Here is a 24505-nt window from a genome sequence, read left to right on the forward strand (position 1 = left end):
TTAAGCAACATTTTCCCTCCTAAGGGTCTCAATTTTACTGGAAAGAAAACTAGGTGGTGCCATAAATGATGGAACAAGCCTTCCCTGCCGTTTGGAAGAGGGACCTGTTTGCTTTAGCTGTTACAGCCTCGTGTGTGGCAGACCTGCCCATTACATGCTGTTTGCTAGAAGGGAAGGACAGTCTTGTATAATATCTGTAAACTAAAGGGTGTTTGCAAAAACCCCAGCAAAGATGTGGTTGTGTCAGAAAAGGACTTTTTTTTGGTCCTGCTTGTTTTAAGGAACATATACAAGCTACACGTGCACAGACACACTGGTTAGCATTCTCTGCATGCTGTCCAGAAGAGTATGCTGTAATGGCAAAACCCCAGCTAGTGGAGACAAGGCCTTATTGGGGGCAAAAATGAGTTTGCAGATCGGTTTACATTCAAATTGTCAGGCCGGGGGACTATGCATTGAGACTGCTGAGCAAACTGAGTTCTTGGACTGATTCCTGGATGGATTAAAATAAGGTCTGAGAGAACAAATTGCGCCTGTCAACCAAAATGGAGAGTCTGCTCCTATTTTTTAAGAGGGCAAAAGGAGTTGAGGCAGCTGCAGGGACTGTACTTGCAGGCAGCGGGAGGAACTATCAGATGTAGGCACTAAAAGCTGCTTTAGCAGCAGGGTTTGAAGTGTGAGCGGTAAATGCAGCTGATGGTCTATGGTTGCTCCCTATAGAAAAGTCTGGCCTTGCTGCAGTGCTGTAGCATGAACATGGCTAAGTCATGAGCTGTCGCATCTACTTCTTATTTCCTTTTTCCACAGCTTTTTTTCTACTGTATACTTGTTAACCTGTCTTTTAACTCGGACACTGTCAAGTTTAAAGCTGTTACTAACGTGTGTTTGAACCCCCTCTATCTTTTGGCAGGTTCCTGGCCTCGTTGGTATATTTTGTTTTATAAGGTGGACCTTTTTAAAAGGGTAGAGACAACTTACTGGTACATGTATCCTCTGGAGTCCGGTGCCAAAAATGAATTTGCAGTGTTGCCATTTAGCGGCTGAATGCCAGTGCGTTTCCTTCCTTGTCACACATGCAGTGGTAAATGAAGAACGATTATTTCACCACTTTTGTGGTTGTTACATCTTCTGTCTCTCTTCACAGCGGGGAAACTGAGGCACAGCGAGATGTCATAGGCCACACAGTGAGCTGGGGAGAGAATTTGGCCGTCCAGCTTGGGGTTTGTTTTTTTTGCTTGCCCCTTCCTACATTTGCCATATCCTGGCTGCTATAATTTAATGTGCACCATAAATGTTTTTTTATGAGGGTGCAAAGCCTACAGATCAGACAGCTGGGTGTCAGCGAGCAAGAGGGGGGCAGCCGTTGAAATTTTCTGCTTGCTGTTGTGTAGCAAAGCTGCATTTCCAATAGGACCTTGGTAACAGTGATAGGAGCCTTAAGGAAGGAAGGGCCTGACAAGTCATCGGGTTCATTTGCCTGCTAACATGGGTGTTTCGTGCTGTCTGTTCCCTGAAGGTGTTTTACTGCTGTGTGCACCCTCTTTGGCACACTTTTTCCATGAGAAACCACCTGTGACATGGGGCGGCTTATTTCCTTCCATTCTGCCCACCTCTTCCTTTCTTAGCTTTTTCTTTACTTGTAATTTTATGTAATCTTTTATTTTTTTATTGAGCCACTTTTTTCTTGGGTATTTCCAGCCTTCAGGGAGTCATTGAGTTTTGGTCTCTGATTTACTGGTGGTTGCTTAGCTGAGTTGTAGGCATTTAACATAGCTTCCAACCCAAGGAAAGGTCAGAGTCCACTCATAAAACTAGTCTCCCGGGACTCTGGCCAGAGCAACACCTTTAATTGGAGAGGTGGAGCCCGTGGTCCCCGTAGTGCAGACGGGACTCATTTACTGCTACTTAAGCCAACGTCGTCTTTGTTAAGCGGTGAGGATGGCAGGTTTGGGTGAAAGCTGAGGATGCTAAGGTGTCACACTGGGACAGGCGTTCCTCTCTTGTGAACTCTAGGGATGGAGAAGAAGGGGCAAAGTAATGTTTCCCAAATGGTGCCTGGCCAAATGGGAAGCTGGAAGTTGGTTTTCCCTCTCTAAGACAACCCACACATGGTTGGTTTGTCTTTCCTGGCTGGCTTTGGTGGCATAAGGACCAAAGAGAGTGAGCAGCCATGAAGTGATGAGCATTTAAACCATCTTTAACATTGGAAGGGAGAAGGGCGTGTTCTTTTATCACAGCTAGGCAGCAAGAGAGTGACAGTAAGTCTGGTCCAGGAGTGTTTTTAGGTGTGCCTGGGGGAAATCCCATGAAAGTAGAAAGCCAAAATGTGAGTTCAGGTTAGCCCAGATGGTGATTTTACTCTCTTGGAAGAGGAACGTAGGTCGCGGAGGTGTGTGAGACCCATCCAAAATCTAGTTCACTTCTCAGTGAGCGCCACTTATGCCTTTTTGTGATGGGGCCTAGATGGGGTCACGCATCTGAGATGGCTTGGCAACTGTCTGACTGAACCTGCTGGGGAAAGCATATGAATTGCACGTGACGTGGCAGGCAGATTCATAGATGTTAGGGGCTGGAAGGGACCTTACAAGATCATCGGGAGAGGTTTGCCTTGTGTTGCCTCTGGTTTGCTGGCTTGTTGGGGTAAGAGCGTGCAGAGAACTAGGTGAAGTTCCCTCCTCCCTGTCCATCCAGTGCTTCGTATACCAAGGACTGTGCCTGTGCTTGCATAGTATTGGGCACATTGCAAGGTTGGAAGATTAAAGTTGTTTGAATAAAACAAAAGCTTCTCAAAAGGAAACGGGCACTGCTGAAGACATTGCTGCGTTGTCCATATGACGTGGAATATGAACGTCCTTTGGACGTGTGTTGACCACAAGCCACGTGTGGTTCTTACCCACCGTCCCATGGTGGCTGAAACAGCTGCCGTGAAACACCCTGGCTTCCCATCAATAAAATCAGGGCTTCGTACCAAAGCAGTGCTCGTTTTGGCTCTGACAATGTGCGTAAAGGTGTATAGCAGGTGCGAGGCGCTCTGGGATAAAGTCTCCCGTCCTTACTCGCACTGAGTGGGACACCTAGCCTTGCACCCTGTTATCCCCCGAAGTGCTGCCGGGGTGTCTAAAGCAGTTGCAAGTGCCATCATTTGTCATTTCTAAAGAAGTCCCAACTCCTCTGTGGATGCAGTCTATAACTGAGAGCGGGCCGCAGGCCAAACAAGCCCTGTGCCGATAATGCGGCACTGATTGCTGGGCGAGGACGTGGCTGATGTTGGTCTGGAGTCTCTGCAAAAGGCAGCTGAGAGGAAGGAAGCAGCAGCAGTCACAAACAGGCAGCTGGACCGGGTGGAAATCACAAAGCATAAAGCTGGTCTCGGGGGAAGAGCAGCGACATGTGCAGAGAAATGGAGGAGCAAGTGCTGTGCAGGTCACTCTGGGGCCTGAGAGCCAAGGAGAAAGGGGAAGGGGAACTAAAATCACGTGCACGGGCTCTGGCGGTCACCTTGTGTCTTCTAGGAGATAATTAACAGCCTAGCCCTGGGGGGCTCTAGTACCACATGAGAGCCAGGGTTTACCTGCAGCACGGAGGGGGGTGAAGTGAAAGGCAGACTTTTGTGGCAGTAAATGGGGCAGGGTGGGAACAGATTAACCGTGCCGGCCAAAGCAAGCTGTGGACGCCTTGCAGCGTGTTTGAAGGTGAGCGTCAGCACATCGGACCGTGGGAATGTCGAGCCGCGGTGGGTATTCAGACCATCTGATACTGACCCTCCTGCATCTTTTCTCTTTGTCTGAAGTGCGTTATGAGGTCTGAATTGACATCCTGCCAAGGTGGCCTCCCCCACAGGCTCAGCTTTCCCAAAGCCTCTGAAGACCAGCCAAAGGAAAAATGCATTTTGTGCAGAGAAGAAGTGGTCTATAATGCTCTTTTGTTCGGCGCTCTGTGAGAGTGGCTCTTCCCTCGGCACGGGCAAGGCCGTTCAAACCAGGATGTGCAAATGGGAGGATTGAGCTGGAAAAATGGACTTTTGGCTGGAACCCAGCAAGGGGTTGGGAGAAGCCTGTAGAGAAGGAGAAATGACAGGGGGATTTGTGGCATGTGTGGGTAGAAAGAAGGTTGCTATTGGCACTTGGGCTACATCTCTTTTAGGTTGTCAGAGCCTTTCACAAAGGAGCCTGTGTGCTTTTCAGCAGTCGCTTACTGGGGAAGGAGTTCAGGCATATAAACTCTGTGTAGAAGAGGATAGAGGGAATCAACCTAGCTGCTTCCTCTGGCTCAGCCCTGCAACCTGCCTAGTAGTTCGGAGGACTTCCCTGTACTTCTTTAACTAGGATTAGGGTAAATCTGGGCAGCAAAATGCATGTATCCCTGCTGCTTTGTGGAGGTTGGCAGCATGCCATCAGAGAGCAATGCTGAGCTGGGGTCTGCAGGAGTGTAGCCATAGCTAGCTTGGCTGCTCTCCAGCAGTGTCAGCGTTTGCAAGAAACTTGTTTGCGGAAACCGTGTGATCCACAATTCCTTCTTTCTGGTCGTGGCAGGAGAGACTGATATAGCTGGGCTTGGTTCCCCTAAATATTTGGACTAAGCTTTTTCTTTCCAGCCTGTAGAAGAAAACTGATTGTATAGTCTCTCTGTGCGTCTGCGCACATGCTTCTTGACATGACAACAAAATCCAAGAAGTGCAGTTTTGAAGCAAGCTTCAGGAGCTGCTGCTTGTCCCCTCATTCTCCTTGGTGGAGGAGGTGGCTGTCTGGATGGTGTGGTCCCGATTTTGTGAGTGTTTTCTTGCACTCATGAGTCCTCCACCTTTGGTCTGTGCCATTGTTTGCATTTATAAGATGCCTCTGGCCACACGGGGTGACCTGCATTTAAAGTCTCGTGGTGGTGGTGTAGATATGGAAAAGCCTTTTGTTTGCAGAAAGGACACAGTGTACACAAGGTAAGGGGGGATTGAATGCGTGGTCCTTGGAGTATGGGTTGTACCAGGCAACCTAGTAGGGCGTTCTCATGGCTTTCGGGATTGAGCATCCAGGGTGAGTCCAAAAGTCCCTCTCCAGTTTTTAGGATGTGCTGCAGTAGTGCCAACGATACTGGTCTGCCTGGATTTGGGAAAGTGCTGGAAACTGTTATCCAGAAATGTTCATAATATTCTGTACACTTTTTTTTTTTTTGCAGGCCCAAAATGTTCAACTTAGCAAGGAAGTGACCCTTGCCAGCAACCGTAGTCTAGCAGAAGACAACCTTTTGTACCAGCCGAAATTGGAAACACTGAAAGCCAGCGTGATCCAGAAATATCAGGAGCTGCAGGTCCTTTTTGAAGCTTATCAGATAAAGAAAACCAAGCTAGGTAACGTATTATGCAGTAATGTATTTCTTGGGTTTTCCTGGACAGACATGCCTTGTCCTCTTAGATGCACGTCCCAGATCTGGGAGCTGTGCCGGTTAGAATATTTCTCAAGAGGAGCTGAAATGTCAAGTGGTCAGGAGTAGCTTCATTGAATGAGAGTGGAAAAATACTACTGTGATGGCTGTTTGAACAGCATGGCCTAGGGGAAAAGGAAGTCAGGGGCAGATATATATTAGTGGGATCTCTGCGGTCACATGAGAGAGATGCATTAGGCTAACTCATCTCTTCCCTGAAGGTGAGCAGAATTGTCTGTGTATTCTTAAAGGCACTGTGTATTCTTCTCTGCAGCTGTCCAGCAAGTGAAAGATCAGGCGGCTTGAACATAGGCTGACCAGACTTTTGCTCTGTACCTCTGTTATGAGGTATTTGTTTCCAGCCTGAATACCTTTGCCAGCTAAGCTGGTAACTTTTCAGCTTTTTCACTGGTAGCAACAGTTCAAGCCCTGTGACTGTCCTGAAAGTAAATTCTTAGGAAGCATCTCTGTTAACTTTCTGCTCAGAATCGTTCTGTCTGGAGCGGCGCAGGATAAACAGGCTTGTGTCTAGAAAGGAGTCTAGTGCTTGATGGAGCTGGGGGCAGGGGAAGGGAGCATCATCTGTGGCCAGCTGCTCTATATACTCCCCTGTTTGTGTCCTTGCAGACAGCCAGTCCAGCAATGCTTCCCTGGAGACACTGTTAGCACTGCTTCAGACAGAGGGTGCCAAGATTGAAGAGGACACAGAGGTAATGGCAGGACGCTTAAAATGCAGAAGGGTAACACATGGTAAAATTTTGCGAGGCTTTTGATACACACTGCCACGGTATAGTGGTGAAGAGAATATATCGTAAGAGGGTTTTGCTGAATGTGGCCTCAGCTGTCACTTCAAAACCTTGTCAGGCAGCCAGGTGACTCAAGGCAAAGTGGCCTCAGTTGACAAAAGAATGCAAGCTTGTTTTATATTTGAAGTGTTTCTAACAGCTTTAATGTTTTTTTTCTTATTATCTAATTGGGAAAATGTGCCCTTGATTCTCCTGGTTTGTCTTACCCTAAAGTGCATGTCTGTGCAGAACCGTTTTGGTACAAATGTTCAGTAGGTGCACTGAGCCATTAGGGGACGGGGGTGGGGTATGGAAAGCCATGGGCAAGATGGCTTGTCCTGGGCAGACTGGAAAGGAGGGCTTGTCTTCGCAACCTTTGTGGCTGCTGCATAGGTTTTCTCCCTTCCCATCCTGTGTAGTGGAACATGCTGGGATAGGTTGTGTATATGCAGCACAGAGGCTTGGGGGAATTTCGCGCTGTGGTGGGGAGGTGTGGACTCAAGCAGGAAGGAAGCCTTATTAATAGACTCTGAGTGTTTCCCAGCACTGAACCATAATATGGGCTGACCAGGTATCTGGAAAGCTCTTAGATGGTCCCAAATTGCAGCTAGGGAAATGTCAGTTAGATATTAGAAAAAACTTTCTCCCTAGGAGGGTAGTAAAACACTGGAACAGGTTACCCCGAGGGGTGGTGGACTCTCCATCCTTAGAGGTTTTTAAGACCCAGGTAGGCAAAGCTTTGGCTGAGATGATGTAGTTGGGGCTGGTCCTGCTCTGAGCAGGGGGTTGGACTTGTTGTGACCTCCTGAGGTCCCTTCCACCCTAAATTTCTGTGATTGTAAATGGAGTCATCCCTGCCTCCCATGGTCAGGGGAATGTAGAGAGCCTCTTTGAGCAGCAGCCAGGCATCAGTGGGAGCATGGATGTGGCCCACAGTAGTGGGGGAGGAACTGGAACACAGCTAAGAAGGGAATCCCGAGGTTGGGCTTGAGTTCTAGAGCAGGGTATGGTCCTGTCTTAGTGGAGAGAGGAGACCTGAGGAAGGGCAGCTTGTGCCCAGCTGCTTGTCTAGCTTCTCTCCCAGCTAGACACTTGGTCTAATAAGGCATCATCACAAAAGATCTCTCACCTCTTGGAGAGGAGAGGTGACCTTTTGAGGAGGGAAAGAAGCTGTGCAAGGTTTTTGTGGACTATGTGGGTTTCTAACAGGTTGTTACATGTCTGACAGAACATGGCAGAGAAGTTCCTGGATGGCGAAGTGGCTCTGGATTCCTTCATTGATGAGTACCAGAGCAAGCGCAAGCTGGCTCACCTGCGCCGGGTGAAGATCGAGAAGCTCCAGGACATGGTGCTGAAGGGACAGAGATTGCCGCAGGCGCAGCTGCCTTTGCAGCCAAGAATGCCCGAGACCGCACCAGTGCCAGCCGCCTCCTACCCTTTGGATGTGAGCACGCCTCCCGTGGTTGTGCCCCGGCGAATACCGCCTCCACCACCTCCAGCAGTGCCTGCAGGACGCTTTCCCACTCCGTTTACTGCAGCCATGGCCTCGGGACCAGCCATGCCTTACCCGGGGGCTCCCTACCCTCCACTCCCCCCACGATCAGGATCAGGAATGCAGCTGGCAAGTCAGGTACCACAGCCGGGACCCCCATCCCAGTTTGCCCTGCAGCACCCTCCGGCGCTGCCGCAGAGACCGCCGCCTCGCCTTCCGCCGCACCCGGGCTTCATCCTGCAGTGATCCACTCGGGGTGCTAGACTCGGGCATCGGTGCTCACGTTTCTCCTGTTTCTCCCCTGCCTGCGGTGTACTGTGGCCAGAGGGAAACCTCTGTGCTGCGTGTGGCGAATGGCAAACTCCAAGCTGTCTGGCGGGGGTGTGGAATTGCGTTCGGTCAACGTGATTGTGGTTTTTTTCTGTTTTTTTTTGTATAATCAAGGACTGCACAGACTATATATATTTTTTCTTTTCCTGGGGTAGGGATGTTGGAGTGGAGTTTTGTCAGTCTGGCAAGCTGTGGATTCACTTGCGTTATAATTCTTAGGTTCAGTGTTAGTGGCCATGGCCCACTCAAACCAAGAGGCACATCCGTCTTGATGTGGTTCTGCTGCAGCTGGATTTGAGCACAGTCCAGCTGCTAGCATCTCAAAGTCTATGGCTGCTGGTATTTGGGTAGCAATGGTTGGATCTCACATCCGAAAGCTATGCATAAAGCTGCTGCAGCGGAAACAACTGGCCTCGGTGGGAGTAAACCCAGCCTCCCCATCGGGTACATTCACTAACTTAACATCCACAGTCTGGTCGTTGAAAACGGCTCCCGAATGGAAAAGGCTGCAGATTCATTTGAAGAGCATCGGGAGTGGAACTTCTGGCTGTTCTGTTCTGAGGAAGATGTAGGTAGTGCCAGTGTAGATATCAGTGGAAATGGCATGAGCCCTTGCGTGCATTTCTCCATTTACCTCCCCCCATTTTTCTTCCTTAGTTAGGAGGACGTCTGCCTTACTGAATCTGCCTTTGGGAGGTAGAGGAGAGGGGTGGTTGGGAATGTTCATTCACTGACAGACCAGGGAATGGGATCCCAGGACCTGGAGTCCTAGGCACTTTGTTTTCATACCTTACTGCTAAATGGTGCTGTTCACCTTTGCAAAGCTCTTTAAATCTGTATGCAGCCTCTGCTTCGTTGCTCGAGTGGAGGTATGATCTTCTCATGGCCATCTTCTCTTGCCCAGCAGCATTGGTGTGGAGTCCAGCCTGGATGGAAGAGACAGTTCCTTGTCTTTACTGGTGGTCCTGTTTGACCATCAGCAGGGCAAGCCTTGCAGTCTGGCAGCTGGGGGTTTTCATTTTGTGCTATGTCCTCCTCCATCTGTGCCAAAGAGTGGGAGCACCTTCTTCTTTAACAGAGAGCAGTCTGTCACGTCATGGTGAGTGCTGTGGGCACGAGGGATTGCCTGAAGGCAGTGACAGGTGGGCATGTCATGGAACATCCACAGATGTTACCAACCTCTTGTGTCACTTTCTCATCCATGCAGCTAATGAGGTCAGTGGCCTAAGAAGTGTGCTCCAAAACCAGCTCCAGCTCTTGCATGGAGAGCACATGTGAGAGGCTCTGAGGGTGTAGACCGTCCATACGTAGTAATCTGGGGTTTTTCCCTGACATGAACCCTGTAACTCAGCATTAGCTCTTCCTCCTGGAGTCAGGTAGTGATTTTGTAGCAGTGAATGTTGTAATTGGAAATCCTCTCCTCTGAAAAGGGCGATTCTGCTGTCGCTCTCCAATGAAGATTGGAGGTGGCCCAGCAGTCAGCATGACTGGCTCAAATGCAGTCCCATGGGTAAGCCTGAGAAGTGTTTGGAGTGGGGAAACCCAGCCAGTGGGGAAACTGCATCTCCTGGACTGCTTTTACCTGGGCGTATTTTATAATCTAGGAACTGTGCAGGGTGGTTTTGTGAGCACGGACTCCTCTGAAGATGCTTGTCCCATAGAGCTTCATTGGAGAGCAGTTAATGGTGAACTGCGGTCTCTGTTCTGGAGATGGAGCTGCTGCAGAAATGACCTGCATGGTTTGAAGCAAGCCCTGGTCTCGGGCTATCACAGGCAACCTTAGCGTATGCCTCGAGCCTCCCATGCAAGACTCTGGCTGGGTGCCTGCACGTTGGGATTGCCAGAAGCCTAGTAAAAGTAACTGGGTGCATCTGTCTTACACCAACCAAGTGCCAACTCCCCTTGTGAGGGTGGGAATATCCCCTGCCGGGCTCACAGAGATGGGAGATGTAAGTGTACTATGGGCTTGCACTTAACTCACTCGCCCTCTTGGTGTTGCTAGGAAATAGTCCAAAATATTTTTACTACTAATTGTTTGAAGTTGCCTGCTTTTTAGTAACCTCTGTGATGACACAGCCATTCAGGGATGCTTTCTCAAAGGAAAAATACTGTCTTTTGCAGGGAGGGGCAATGCAACTTTCTCTACACAAAGCAATGCATTATCGCGCATGCATGCAGCTGATGTGCCTTACGATCACTCGCGGTGATCCGAATATTGGCCATTGATTTCCAAGTCCCTTGTTTATCTCACTCCTTTGTGCTTTAAGGGCTCTTTCTTGCAGGGCACTTCCTCAAAGGGAAGATTTTTTTTGTTTGTTTCCTGTTCGGTCACTCGGTCCTCTTAGCATAAGACAAGGCTGTAACAGCTGTTTGAATGTCTAAGCAGCTCAGTGGCTGGCTAGTGTTAAGTCTAGTGTTCTGGTTGAATTACCATGTGAGTTAATAGAGTCTCCCCTGCTGGAGCTCCTGTTGCTTCTGGAAGCTGTTGTGCCACTCATCATGTGTCCTTGCAAAGCCGTTTGCTGCCATGCACCTTGCCGCCGACAGGAAGAGAGCTCTAGGGAGAGATATGAATCCTGCCCTCGTAGCTGCGACGCTACCCTGGTGGACGGTGGAGAAATGAAGGTGGCGTTGCAGTGTGCGCTTTTGGGATTGTGGCAGGGAGCAGTGAGCACGCAACTCCGCTGCAGTAACAATTTGCCTAACCCGTGCGCTTGGAGTGGAGGGCTCTGTAAAGCCGTCCTTCAGGAGGAGGCTTCTCCCTGCGCTCTCTGGCATAACACCTGGCAGTGTTTGCTGTGCCCAGTGGGTCCCTGTGGAGGATTTAGAGATGCAGCAGATCGAACTGGGCAAGCTGCCTTGGCAGAAGGAACTGAGGCTCCTAGAAAGTATCAAGGAAGCAAGCCCAAAGTTGGTTGATTGTAGCTGTGCTGACCAGCCAAACAGCACCTGCTGCCTGCTCTGGTACCATCATGTCCTTTGCAGGATCGCAGAGGGAGGCCTCCACCTGTCTGGCAAAGTGCATGTGAAGTGCTTCCCAGGAGGGCACTGGCGTGAGCCTTGCACTTGGTGCCCTTTCTCCTTAAGGATGGCGGTGAGCATTGTACGTGGAGTGAGAGGGTGAGGTGGCCGAGGTCCCTGTTTGGACTTGGTTTCAGCAAACCATAAGATCTGGACAGTGTTTGCTCATTCAGCTTGAGAGGACTCGGTGTGGCTGGGTGGGATGCTGAAGCAGGCATGCTGTGGCTAACTGGGGCAAGTCCCGTGCTTGGTAATGGTTTTCCCCAAAGGAGCGAGCAAGCCATCAAGCCTGCAGTGCTAAAGGGACCGCACATATTGTAATGTGCTGCAGTTTCTTGTCTTGTAGTGGCGGGTATTTCTGCCACGGAGGAAAATGTGAGGCAACGGCCTTGTCACATTTGATTAGGGGTGGCTTGGCCTAGCCTCATTTCATGTGGAGTGAGTGGGTGGTAAGTTGAAAAGCTCTACAGGAAAAGAAAGTAGTCACCTCCCGTGTGTGGGGTGACAGGTCTGCTACTGCCCAGTGAGGTGTGTGGAGCTCGAACCTGCTTCCCAAGGAGCTAAGAGGTGCTAACTTGCTGTAAGCAAGAGGAGAGGTTGGTGCTGAGCTCCTGATTAGGACACAGCAGGAGTTGTGCATGTGCACAGACCAGGGCAGCGCACACGATGCCTGCCCGCTGCCGACGCAAACTTCTCCCTTTTGTACGAGGGACCGAGGGGGATGTCGGGAGCAACGCGGTCAACCTGACGCAGCATGAGAAGTGCTACCTCCTTTGTCAAGCAGTGCACCACGCCAGCACCAGTCCCATCTCGAAACACTGCTGCCTTGCGTGTGGGGATACTGGCACAGAGCGGCTGGAAACAGGAAGGAGCTAACCAAGATTTGGCAACGTGGAGTATGCTGCGCTGTGGGTAGTAGTAAGTGTTCCTAATGTAATGAAGACACTAAAGATGGTGTTTTTGCTGTATACGTACGGACATTTTAGTGGCTGTGACCACTGGTGCATTTAAAAAAATAAATAATAAGCCAGAGCACGTCGGTGTCCTGCTGTCTCTTGGCCAGGGTGTGGTTGTGGTGCAAAGAAACAGCCTGATGCTAACACAACAAAGCAGGCTGGGGGTGGTGTGGATGGCTTGCTGGGAGGTGGCAGGTATTGGAAATGCTGGGGGTTTCTTGGGAAAGAAGCAGCTTAACTACAGAGCCCTGCGTTGCTGCCTCCGCACCTTGGGTCACTGGAACAGCTGGTGACAGGTGTTACAGGCAAAGCAGTGTCGTGTTTTTTGCCTGTTCTTTATGGCGACAAATGATCCTCATTCCAAGCTTGCTGCTTCTGGTTTGTGCCTAGGGAGGCCTCTGTCAGAGAGTCTCTGCAGGGGTTGTGTGAATTAATACCTAAGAGCTGGTTAAAGGAGCTTCCCACTGGTTAGAGCCCCGCACACTAGGCAGCAAGGAAGAACCTGCTGGGCCCGGCGTGGCAAGATTGCGACCTGAGGTGCACTGCGTGGTGCTGTCGAGACTTCTCCAGTCTCCTTGGAAAAAGCCTGTGCATGTCTCGGGCAGTTGGATGGGGCATGTGGCAGTGGGATGAGGCATGGGCTGTGGGAAATGAAGCTGGGTGCTTGCCTTTGGCTGTCACTAATGGGCTCTGGCTTTCAGCAAACGGGTGCCTCGTTTGTGGGCTTGAGGTTATGAAGGGTTGTGGGGGGGCATGGAGGGGTTGCACAGCACAGTGACTTGAAATCTTCTCACTTTTCCCTTTCCAGAGCAGGGTAGCCACCCCATCTCTACACATCTAACTGTGTCCAGGTGGCTCTGTGCCCTGAAAAGCTAGAGGCAGGGCGGTAACCTGGGAGGCACCTGGAAGATACCAGGTAAAGAGGACTTGAGGAAAACATGGCACTTGGGGCTTTTTTTTTTTTTTTGTTTTAACCTGGTTTGGGCAATAAAGCCTAAAGATAAAGGTTGGGATTGGGTACAGATCAGGCCAGTTCCAGGGACAGGTCCTTTTTGTACATGCAATCTCTAAATCACCTGTCAGTGGAGCACGTGCATCTTCTCTGCAGTGCAGCAGTCTCCATCACAGCAGCAGAGCGAAGGAATGGCAGAGAAGGGCCAGTGAAATGCCGCAGACCAGGGGGCAGCGGGAAGTGACCGAGTGCCCGGCGAGGGTACAACTTGGTCAGCTGCAGGTAAGGCGTTGCACTGCACTGAAGCTACTGAAGGAAGTAGGGGCACTTAAATCCTACTGCAAATCTACAGCAGTAAGTGCAAGGACTCTGCGGCTGCTCCGCTGCTAGGACAAGGCACGTGGAGTCGTGCTGGTTGTGATTTGCAGCTGTCTAGTTTTTATTTAAAATGTCTTAATCTTGTATCTTTATTGCCAGTGGGGGCGCGCCAGTCGCTCCCTCCACTTGGAAGCCCCCATCCCCGAGACCATTAAAAACACCAGGTGTGTAAAGGTAAGGAGCCCCTCGGCAAGAGCCGACCCCACGCACAGACACTTCCCTTCCACCTGCAGGGCTGTAGAAAACACAAGTTGGGAGAAGGTCAGTCCCCTGGAGTACAAACACTTCACATTGTCTGGAAAGGGCTGGAATAGGAGGCCCGGAGTTAACGGCCCTGTCTATTGCTGATGAGAGTGTTGGGCCAAAGCACGCTGCCACAACGGCTTCTCAGCCTCGCTGCAGCAACAGTGGAAACCAGAGCAGCAGGTAGGGTAGAGATCGCATGGGTCACACGAGGCAGTGAGTGGCAAGGTCTGGCCGACACAGGTGTGCCAGCCTGAAGGCCACGAGAGCACTGATCTGCTCTGCGCGTGTTCGGACCGCAGAGGTAAGCCACGGAGAAAGGCACCGCGGTCTGGGAAGTGAGGCCCCGACTTCCTTGACAGAGGGAAGCTCTTGTCTGCACCATCAGACCCTCAGTCCCTGCCAGGACAGTGTGCAGCAGGGTGGAGGCGAAGCCGGCGGCCTGTTTCTTGTCGTCCTGTAGTGTGCGCACAGCCGCTGTACTGTCCTAGAAGTTTATCACTCGAGCCTCGAAGATGGTGTCATCTGGGTTCAGCTGCAAGAGAAGGAGGGAGGGGAAAAGACAGGTTTGTGGGTCATGGGTGCTTCCATATCACTCCTAAGGCAGACTGTGAAGTCCAGGTGCACTTCATGTGCTGCTCCTTCCCTGCCCCTGCTAAAAGCAGTCATGTGAGCCCATCCAGGAGCAGTGACAGCTAAGGGACAAAGTGATGCACCCGGTGGCTTCCACAGATCCCTGTGGGGTGCAACTGGATGCTATGTGTTGGGACTGCCCTTCCTCCACAGTCGGGCACTGGCTCCTGCCTGCTCTCTTGGGGTAAGGCCCGCACAAACTTGCCAAGGTGCGTGGTGGACCTGGGATGAGGTAAGTGAGGACATCCTCAAAGGCAAGTCTGCCATCTTCCTGCTACCAAGTTAAGTAGCTGTGCCTCAGTCCCCCACTGCAGACTGCAGGCACCCCTGCTGTCCAGTGGGACAAGCCAGTGCTTTGCAATGGCGGGGGAAGGACCAGTACCTCGCCGTCCTGTTTGAGCAGGCGGGCCGGCTTCTGAGCCAGTGGTGGCTTCTTCAGGATGCTGCGCCTGGGAGCCGAGGCCAGCTTGGCCCCACTGCTGTCTGTGTCGTCGTACACCCCGGCCAGCGCATAGTGCTTCTTCCGCAGCTCCCCGAGGCGAATGCGCTCGTTCTCCAGCATCTTCTCCAGCTCCAGCACCTTCACCTGTGCAACGGCAAACCCAGGACCCCCCCTGAAACCAGAGCTGAGGGTGTGGGCAGCTGGGATGCCATCTAGTTGTGCAGGAGGAGATACGGGACTGCGACGCAACCCAGCTGTGGTTAGACTGCAAACCCCCAGGACAGAAGAGCAATGCACGTGGCTAAGTTGTCCCAGGACGAACTTGCAGGGGGGCAATGACTGCAGGAGGTGAGGTGGGGACTAAGGAGATGTGTGGCTTGCACAGAGGCTGCCCAAAAATACATGCATGGTTCTCAGCTGAACACACTTGTTCTTGGAGAGCGACAGCTTGCCTGGGCAGTGACTGGTGGGATGCAGATGGCAGGGGTGTGTACGGGTCCAGAATTGGGCCATAAACCTTTGCAGTGGGGACCTGCTAGCTGTATGGCTATGGGCTCTAAATCTGCACTGTAGCCAGATGCTGTGTGGATGAGAGAGGACCCTGGCTGTGTCCACCCCCACAAGGTGGGTGATGTACCTGAGTCTCCATCTCTTCCTTCTTTAGCTTGATGAGTGACATGCCAGAGAAATCCATGGTATCTGTTGGGAAGAGAGTGGGAGGGTTTTTGCCTACAGCACATAGCTCATGTGACATGGGCCATGCCTCCTGCCATGTGCCAGTGACCTGGGGCTGCCCCTCAGACAGTCCCGTGGGGATGGGCCGGAGGAACCTGAACTGTCTCACCTTTGTCCTCAATCTGCTCTTGGCCTGACTTGGTGGAAGCCACGACGTTGGCAGCCATCTCGTTGACGCTGCGGGAGCACTCTTGCAGCCTGGTCAGGTTCCTGCTGTTCTTGTCAGCCTTGACCTGCCGGGAGCGACTGGGGACTGAGCGGTTCTCAGGTATGTGGGGGATACAGACGGGGCTCTTGTGTGGGTGGGGGAGGGCGCTTGGAGCCAGCGAGCGCGAACCCACGCCAGCTAAGAGGGTGCTAGGGTTGTGCACGGGTGCTGAGAGCAACTTTGCAGTTGGGTGGTGTCACCTCCAAGGGCTTTGCCTGGCAAGGGGAATCCTGTCCTGCATGCACAAATGCTTTCCATGCAGTAGGGCTTGGACCCCAGGAAGCATGATGGGCTGGAAGAGCCCCATGTCCCTTCCTCTTGGTTGCCAAGGCCAGCAGCGTGGTGGGATTGCTACAGCTCCCACGTACCTGCTGCAGGGAGTGAAACAATTCCCAGTGGCTCTAGGCAGTCTCTCTCTCCTGTTTAAATGGCAGGGCACAGGGCAGTGTGACCTCAAGGTCTGATCCCCATGCATGAACCGTGACTGCTTGCAAATCCCTCCTCTGCTCTGGACGGGACCTGTATCCTAGCAGCTGGGATCGTTGGGCCTGCCTTATGCCTGTTTGTGTGTGTTGCCTACAGCACCTTTTGGAAGTGTAGGGTGACCTACACGCCCGTGGCTGGATGCCATCCCTTCACCTCCCCCCACCAGGGGAATGGGGAAACGTCCCATTGGCTTGCACTGCCCAGGCTCACGTACGTTGCTCTGCTGAAGATTACCTTGGAGGCCGCCACCAGCTGGGCTGTGCTGGCTGCAATCTCATGGGAGCAGACAATGAGCTCTTCGTATTTGCCTGTGTGCAGGACCACGCGATCTGCAGATTCCCTGCAGGGCAGACGGACAGTGGGGATGGGTTAGGGAAGGGTGATGCGGGCAAAGGAAAGCAGGAGAATGTGGTGCTGCCAGCCATGTAGCTTGTGCCAGTGCCTCACAAAGGCCTGCATGCACATGGGCAGCTCCCAGGAGCTTGTTATCCCCATGCCCCGCAGACTGGAGTGTGACAAGGGCATCTTGTTCATGGCCAAAGAGCAGCAGCATTGCCAGGGGCCAAATGGCAACAGGAATCTAGCGCTGGTCTGAGCTGAGACGTGCTTATGGCACAGCTGGCTCTGTGCGTGGCCGTGTGCCCATCATAGACATTAGGGCTGGAAGGGACCTCGTAAGATCGGGTCCAGCTCCCTGCCCAAGGGACAGGAAGTCAGCAAGGGTCAAAGGATCCAGGCAGGGACTGCCTCCTCTGACGGACACGGCTGCCCCCGGGGGCACAGAGGAGCTGCTGCTGGTGGGCTGGAGCCCGGGAGCTTCACAGCAAGAGCTGGAAGTGTGGCAGAGACTTACACGAGCTGCGTGGCCCCCCAGCCCACGGCTTTGGAGGCGGAGATCAGGCCCTCGGTCCAGCGGGAGTTCTTGGCGTAAAATTCCTGGCTGGTTGCTGCTCCCTAGTGGCGCGAGAAGGTTAGACACATGGTTAAAGGGGCTGCAAGTCACATATAGATCTTGGGTGAAGAGCAATTTACTCCTCTAGCACAGGCCAAAACTCACATGTGGGGGGAAAAAAACTGAACCCGTAACAACACCGCGGGCTAAAAGCTGGCGTGCCTCCCACCTCGAGTATGTGAAAAACGAAACGGGTGGAAGGCCGTAATCTTACTGTCCACTGGAACGCATCAGCAACCTGCCAGTGCAGTGTGGAAAAGTCATCCTGAACTGTGGGGACCTGGAGGATTCAGTAATTTTTCCTAGATTTCATAGACATTAGGGCTGGAAGGGACCTTGGAAGATCATCGAGTCCTGCCCCCCGCCCCAGTGAGGTAAAAGGGTTTGTGCACTGCCTTGTTCCCAGCGTTGGTCGTGATGAGCAGTAACGCTAAAAGCGGCGCGTGTTCTGCTGCTGCCCAAAGGAAGGGCTGTGGGCATTTGGGTGTCGTTTAAAGTTAAACCACAGCAGAATTGTTCTGTTTTGTGGGTGGTCTAAAAGCATGGGGCTGTGGGTCTGGGGTCTGTGCTATGCATCCAGTAGACGTACTGGCACCTGGGCTGCAATGGTAGTGACTAGTTAACAGCGAAGCCTTCTAGCACGAAAGCAAATATTTGGACAAGGCTGTGTGCAGTGGCTGCAGAAGAAAAGCCGGCCGTGCAAAGGAGCCGAGGTGTTGGGTCAGGGGTGGTGAACGGTGTGGGTGTAACCAGGTACAAGATGTTGGGTGCCCCTGGGGATGGAGCCAGAACAGTGCAATGGCCGAGGTGTAAGAAATCCTAATGGGAGCAATAATGGAAATATTTCCTTTCTATTAAAACATGCATTGAAATCATGGACCCCTGTGTTGCATCTACTGCAGTAATAAATGCCAGGTCGGAAATCTAAAACCGTTTCTCACCCGTTCTACCGAATGGCCGTACCTGCTGTTGTAATCATGCCCTTTCTCTTAAGGGTGCAGAGCGTGTGTGTGCCTATATTAAATGATATTTAATCCCTTAGGATGCATCTGTCAAAACCATGTTGTATATGCATGTATTGGCCTGTAGCGACTGGGTTGTAGGAGCCGTTACGCAGCACACAATACTGGGTAGTTGGTAAGGATGGTTAAGAGGCTGTGGGAAGGGGATCAGGGAACCGGTGCGATGCTTATGTCAGTATTGGCTTGGTGACTGTAAACGGAGAGGGAAGTGAGATGGAAGGTGACTGTAATGCGGCCAAAGCCTCATGTTTGTTTTATGAGGTGTGATGTGAATAAAGCGCAAGGTGTTTTACTCCTATCTGAATGTGGTGGTGCATAATATGCAGTGCATGGGCACCTGCTCTCAAGTCAATTGTACTGGGGAGGTGAAAGGCAAATGTATGTTCATCTATGGAAGAACCGTGCGTCATTTCTGGCCCTGTTTCACAGCTCTTCTCCTTCCCTCTGAGCACAGAGTCTTTCTGTGATACCTGGCTCAGTCCGTGGCTGCTTCTGCTGCAAACCCGAAGGAGGGCACTTGGTGGCTGAAAGCTCTCCCAAGCCTGCAGCTGGTCCAGTAAAAGAGGTCACAGAAAACCCTCGCACCTCGTATGCTTCCTGGACCATCCCAGCCACAACCCCACTCCAACCCTACTGGGTCATTCTTGGTCCCCCTTTTTTAAAGCTTGTTTTCCTCCAATAACAAAGATGTTAACTGAATCTTGCATTCACCTTGGGCACCGGAAAAATGGTAATAAATGTGTATGTGTGCACCTGGTCTGGGTTTAGAGACCTCTGCGGTATCTTCCTCTCCTGTCCCCCTAGAGTTTGTGCAGAAGGCAGGGCAGGATGGTACCCTAGAAAGGCACCCGGAAAGGCAGATGTGGTCTTAGGTGACAGACTGCTTTGTCAGATGCTGTGAAGGGACCTTAGAAGCCCCTTCCTAGCATCTGATGAAGCAGGTGTTGTCTAAGGCCACTTAGGAGGCAATGAGATCCGTGGGCTGCAAGTTTTAGTAGGCAACAACGGACTGTCAGAGCTGACCGGGTGGCGCAGGATGAAGGCTGTTGCCTATGAAAGGCCCTGGCCCTCTGAACAGCATAGCCTGTAGCTCATCATTTTGTCCTATTTGTGGCCTAAAGTAGAGGTAAGCGAGTGGAGAGCAGCTGAAGGGATGGTAAGGACTGTTTTTGGGCACAGACCTGTCTATGGGCTACATGACAGTCCTCTGTACGTGCATGGGTTTGTGACAGTAATGAGCACACTGAAGTGGTTGCCTAAGTTGTCTGAGCTAGTTTATGCAGGAAGGCTGTGTGTTATGGCACGTTCACTAAGAGGCCCAACACCTGCATGGTGTCAAATAAGTGGCAAAAGGTGTTGTAAGTGGCAGCTGAGATTGCAGGGTAGTGTTTCTCCTCCTAGTGGAAGGAGGCTTCACCCACCTCCCAAACATCCCCTGCCTTGCCTCCACGTGCAACAGGCTATCCAGACAGGTTGTGGACCCTCCATCCTTGGAGGTTTTTAAGACCCGGGTAGACAAAGCCTTGGCTGGGATGCTGCAAGTGGGGCTGGGCCAGCTTTGAGCAGGGGTTGGACTAGATGTGACCTCCTGAGGTCCCTTCCACCCTCATTTTCTATAAGAAGACAAGGCAGAGGATGTTTGGGAGGTGGGTGAAGCTGGTGTGAGGAGGCTGCAGAACATGTAACTGCACTGGGGACTTCTTTTGAAAGTAGACATGGTCTCTCAACTATGGCAGCTGGGTTGGGCAGCCTAGGTGAGGCGGCATGACTTGATCTGAGGGAAGCCAACATGAAGGTCAAAGATAAGCGCATGCAGTAGTTGTAGCTGCATCGCAGTGACTTAGCAGGAGTCTGAGCTAAAGCGTAGGTTGTAACTGGGGAGCAATGTGAGGAGCTGAACTGAAGGCTGGAGGCTTTTCAGTAATGTAGCAGAAGGGGACCTTAGCAGGTGTCTCACCAGCGCAACCTTTCAGAAGAGCAGCACTGTGTCATGGTGAAGGTTTTGAGGGAACGAGCTGAGAATACTGCTTCCTGCACTGTTTGCACTGGACTGCTTTTGGTCCCTCAGAGTTTTTGGAGCTGTGTTGCTAGGTAGGTAGGTGGGTTTCTTGGCTGTGACAGTTAGCTCAGACCCTTGTGGAACGAGTCACTGCAGAAGAAGTTTACAAATTTGCTGCCAGCCTGTCAGGTGGAAGCACAAGCCTTACCCTGCCGCTCTCCACAATCTCCTTTTGCAGCTGGGTAGAGGTCAGCACCAGGAGCCGGATGGCCTGCAAGGGCAGAGATCGACCGTTACCCTCGCTGCCAGGGAGGCTGGGCCCCCCAAGCGAGGATCACAGGCTGCAAACTCACCTTCATGAGGTCTGTGCAGGAGTTTAAGATTCTGTCAAAAAGGGGAGAAACCAGTCAGCAGCGCCTAGACCTCCGCAGCCCCAGCCTGTCAAACGGCCTGGGAGCATGCACCCCTGCCGGTACTGTCCGAGCCAGCAGCACTGGGCACGTTTTACAATGCGAGGAGATCCGTGCTGTTAACAGCAGAGGCCGGCGTGCCCTTTTCTTAAAGCACTTCCCATCTCCTGCCTTGGCTGTGAGCTAGCTTTGGCCATTACTGTTGGCCTGAGCTGTTGCTTCTCACTCACCTTTCGTTCACCTCCAGTTTAACACCAGAGCTCTTGTTTCTGGCCTGGTTCATCATCTCCTGTTTGAAGAGAGAGATGCACACTAGTGAGCTCAGGATGACTTGTTACAAGAGAGCGAGTCCCCGACCTGAGGCCGGCAGCCTGCTTGGTACCTCCAGCCCCTGCACCTGTGGGGAAGCATCTTGCCCTTTTACATTACATCACGTGGAGCAGGGCCACCTGAGGCTCCTTTGCTAGTCCTGACCTCTGCTAGCCCAGCCACGCGTGTGCCCGTGCGCGTGCTCTGGCCTGCCTGGCACAGCTGTGTGCCTGCACGCTACACAGCACATGCTACCTGGGTGCAGGACTGGCCCTTCCCAGGCGCACGGGGACACGGGATCGGTGCAGCCAGACTAAGTGACACGTAGGCACTCTGGTTGCATCCTACCGCTCACACCATGCTTATAAAAAACACCAGCTCTCTCACCATTAAGCCTGTTTGTTTCCTGTGCTCCTTGGCCTAGTGCGAGGGCACTCTGTCCCTCCTACTCGTGCAGGGGCGCCTCTTTGCAGCGATGTCTTCCTCATACCAGAAACCAAGCCCAGAGCCACGTCTGCTTGTTAACAGCCTGGCTCACGGGCTGCCCTCGCTCTGCAGCTCAGACTACGCAGGAAGCCCGAACTGCCACGTCGGCTTCCCGTGCAGTCTTGAGTTCAGACCGTAGTCAACTGGGAGCAGTGGGGGCATAACTCAGCATCGAGCTAACATCCAACTTATTTTCCGCTCTAACTGCTCCCCCTTTTCTCATTCATTTCTGCTTCTTGCCTAGCCACCACATTGCAGCCCTCCAGCCTCTCCATAGCCTCAGACCCCCGCAGGGCTGCAGTTTTCTCAGCTGCCCCCTCACACCTGCCTGGGTCCCTCGTGCTCCTTTGGGGGCGAGAGACGGCTTCGCTGTGAGTTTGCTCCTCACCTCCCACCCCCCCAAACACACAAGGAGGGAAGTTGTGCGTGAAGGAGAAAACTACCACCCACCACAGCAAGCTGGTGCACGCGGACGCCAGCGTCCCATCTCACCTCTATCCTCCTGACAGCATCTTCAATCGCCGCCGAGGTGGAGGCCATTTCCTTCTCGACCGCATCGCCCAGCTCTTCCTGCTTGATGTCCAGGCTTTTGGGTCTCAGCTCCTGCAATGGCAAAGGAAGCCCAATGCTCAGCCCACGGGGCGCTCCAGCACTGCAGAGGCCAGGCACTCGGGCACAAAGCTGACCGGTCCTGACAGTGGCACTGGGGATAACTTTTCCTGCCACATGAGGCTTTGGCCTCCCAGAGCTATTGTGTTGCCGGTCTCCTACCCTGCTCCAAGGACTTCCAAGCAGAGCCAGAAGTGTTTGCAAAGGGACACCAACCCACCCCTTTTCTTAAACCTTTTCCAGCTGCCTAGCTCCTCCAGCACACAGACACCAAAGCAGTGTACCTGATTCAGAGCATGGGATGGACCTGGGGGGGGTCCCTGCAGAAAAGGACCTGGGGGTGACTGGACAATAAGCTGAATATGCGTCAATAGTGCCCTCGGTGTGAAGAAGGAGAACAGCAAACTGGGCTGCACTGGTAGGAGTGTTGCCAGCATATCAAGGGAAATGATTATTCCCCTTTATTTGGCACTGGTGAGGCCACACCTGGAGCGCTGTGTCCCGTTTTGGCTGATTTTTCCCTGTCCGCGCCCCGCACGTCGGTAATGCAGCCTGGCACATGCTGCTCTCTAGAGCGGAGCAGGCTGTTTGCTGCGAGGCTGCCTGGAGCGGTACTGGGACAAAGCCTGGCACAAGGGACCTGATGGCGCTTGCCCATACATGCCACTGCCGGCACCGCCTCACTGCAGTCTACCCAGTCCAGGACCTCACTCTCACCACCCCCACCAGGCACCTGCCTTCCTGTCCTCTTGGTTTCCCATGCCCTACTTCAACAAAGCTGCCATTCACGCACACCCTGTCGAGGGATCAGCTTTCCTGTCCTGCCTTTCCTTTCAGAGAGTCACCGGGTCGTTGCCATCGCACCCGTCCGCCCAGACAACAGCACCAGCCGAGTGACGTAGCACTCCTGCTTCTTGCCAACCCCTCACCTCCCCCAGCACAACCCAGGAGCTTTCCACCTCCTTCTCCCCACCCCACAGCACCCTGAGAGCCAGGAAAACATTTGGCTACCAAGCGACACGGCCCTCGGGGACATCCAGGGAGACAGAGCCTCATTGATGCTACCCATGAGCTGCCACCCAGGGGGAAGGGAGGGGTGGCACAGCTGGGACCAGGCCTGCGTGCAGCTGGCACAGCCAGCACTGCCAGGCTGCAAGGTCGCACACCTTCTACCCTGTCTGGCACAACCATGCTCAGCCCCTGCCATGACATGCCCACACCCCTGCCCTAGACCCCACGGCCGTGTGCCCCGGTTCGGGAGCCTCAGGGCATCTCGTCCCCACCTGGCCCAGCTGCAGGATGCCCTGCAGCGTCCTCCTCACGTCCACCGTGTCCGCCTGCCTCAGCGACTGCCGGTCCTTCAGCTCACTCAGGTAGTCCAGGCTGCGCTGCCCGCAGTCCCTGCAGGCGTCCGTCAGCTCTGCCAGCACACAAACAGCGCGTTTTGCTGCCACCGGTCCCTGTCCACCACCTTCTCGCTCCTCTGAGCAAGAGGCGGCAGCAGCTGAGGGGCACAGCACCCAGTCTGGGAGCAACACCTGCCCCGTGCCCAGCACCATAGTGGGCAAGGAATAGGCTGTCTGGAAGCAGCAAGGGAATCCCACACGTGGGCATGGCCAGGCCCGTGATGCAGCTCATCCCTCCCTCACCTGCGCTGTTTGCTACTCACTGTCGGCGTGGTCCGTGGGCGCCGTGTGCGACGTAGCGCTGCCGCTGACAATGGCGTCCGCTGTCAGGTGCGCGAACTGGGCCAAGGCCCCCACCAAGCCAGTGGCATCTGTCCAGAAGAAAAGAGACAGGTCGTCTTCTGCAGCCAGTGCAGGAGAGGCTGGCTTTTGCCCCCACCCAGCCCAGAGAAGCGTCTCCTGCCTCAGTTGCCCCCCTGCTAGTAGCTGCTCTTGCCTCAGCATCACGAGCACCGGCTGGCATGTCTGGCCCCTCTGTCCCACGTGCCATTATGTGGCATCTGCCTTCTTGTGGCCCGCCCTGTTAGCTCTCCTGTTCCCTCGCCATGCACTGCACCTGCTTTGCAGGCAAGCGAATCGCACCACAAGCAGGTAAAGGCGACTGCCTGATCTTTCCGACAGACTCTCCCTAGCACTGGGAGTTGCCGTGCTCCACCACAGGGACCTCACCTGTCATGGCGACCAGGTACCGCGCATGCCCGTTCTCCAAGGTGTTCACAGACTCCAGCGCCGCCTGAGCTCGACTGACAAGATAATCTGCAAGGACACAAGGGTCCAGGTGAGGGCCTTGCATGCAGGGACAGGGATGTCAGCAGGAGACAGGGCACGTGCGCCTCTGCTTAGGAACAGAGGAGGCTACAAACCAGCCCTGCTCCCCATGCGGTCAGGACAAAATGCTAGCGGCTGCCTGCTGTAACCACCTGCTGCCTGTCCCTGGGTTCCCCCGTGGCCCGTGCCTGTCCCCCGAGCGAGCCCCGTACCTGGGGAGCCAGTGCATCGGACGTGCAGGGGGTCGTCTAGCTTAGCCACCGCATCCTGGATGATGTTCTCTGCCTCTTGCACTGTCCCTTGCAGGATGCCAAACTGGTCGTCCAGCAGCTTCTGCCGCAGGCTCTGCTCCTGGCTCTCCTGTAGGGTTCAGGCAAAGAGTCACACGCTGTGGGCCTTGTGGTTCCC

General features: G+C 53.2%; 2 protein-coding genes across 2 annotated transcripts in view; one reads left to right on the top strand and one right to left on the bottom strand.

Annotated features, from left to right (window-relative positions):
- The first annotated feature begins 3293 nt into the window (after positions 1-3293).
- On the top strand, positions 3294-12072 carry VPS37B (VPS37B, ESCRT-I subunit). The gene is made up of 3 exons (XM_025198373.1): positions 3294-5341; positions 6043-6125; positions 7429-12072. Exons 1-3 carry the CDS (start codon positions 5131-5133, stop codon positions 7936-7938), a joined length of 804 nt encoding a protein of 267 aa, XP_025054158.1. The 5' UTR covers positions 3294-5130; the 3' UTR covers positions 7939-12072.
- A 1297-nt stretch (positions 12073-13369) lies between these two features.
- The window catches only part of HIP1R (huntingtin interacting protein 1 related), a 43790-nt gene continuing 32654 nt past the window's right edge, over positions 13370-24505 (bottom strand). The window contains exons 19-32 of the mRNA XM_014518258.2: positions 24310-24457; positions 23999-24085; positions 23533-23640; positions 23147-23283; positions 21747-21857; positions 20690-20748; positions 20403-20433; positions 20258-20320; positions 16930-17030; positions 16311-16416; positions 15492-15615; positions 15285-15346; positions 14588-14791; positions 13370-14107 (exon numbers count right to left, since the gene is read on the bottom strand). Of these exons, the coding sequence (XP_014373744.1) occupies positions 14060-14107; positions 14588-14791; positions 15285-15346; positions 15492-15615; positions 16311-16416; positions 16930-17030; positions 20258-20320; positions 20403-20433; positions 20690-20748; positions 21747-21857; positions 23147-23283; positions 23533-23640; positions 23999-24085; positions 24310-24457 (1389 nt within the window). The 3' untranslated portion in view covers positions 13370-14059. The remainder of the gene's footprint in view (positions 14108-14587; positions 14792-15284; positions 15347-15491; positions 15616-16310; positions 16417-16929; positions 17031-20257; positions 20321-20402; positions 20434-20689; positions 20749-21746; positions 21858-23146; positions 23284-23532; positions 23641-23998; positions 24086-24309; positions 24458-24505) is intronic.

Source organism: Alligator sinensis, unplaced genomic scaffold, assembly GCF_000455745.1.
Source record: "Alligator sinensis unplaced genomic scaffold, ASM45574v1 scaffold628_2, whole genome shotgun sequence".
NCBI lineage: Eukaryota > Metazoa > Chordata > Crocodylia > Alligatoridae > Alligator > Alligator sinensis.

Coding starts and splice junctions, on each gene's coding strand:
- VPS37B (XM_025198373.1), top strand. CDS start 5,131: ATGTTCATAATATTCTGTACACTTTTTTTTTTTTTGCAGGCCCAAAAT. Junction 5,342..6,042: donor GATAAAGAAAACCAAGCTAG/GTAACGTATTAT, acceptor GTGTCCTTGCAG/ACAGCCAGTCCAGCAATGCT. Junction 6,126..7,428: donor AGATTGAAGAGGACACAGAG/GTAATGGCAGGA, acceptor CATGTCTGACAG/AACATGGCAGAGAAGTTCCT.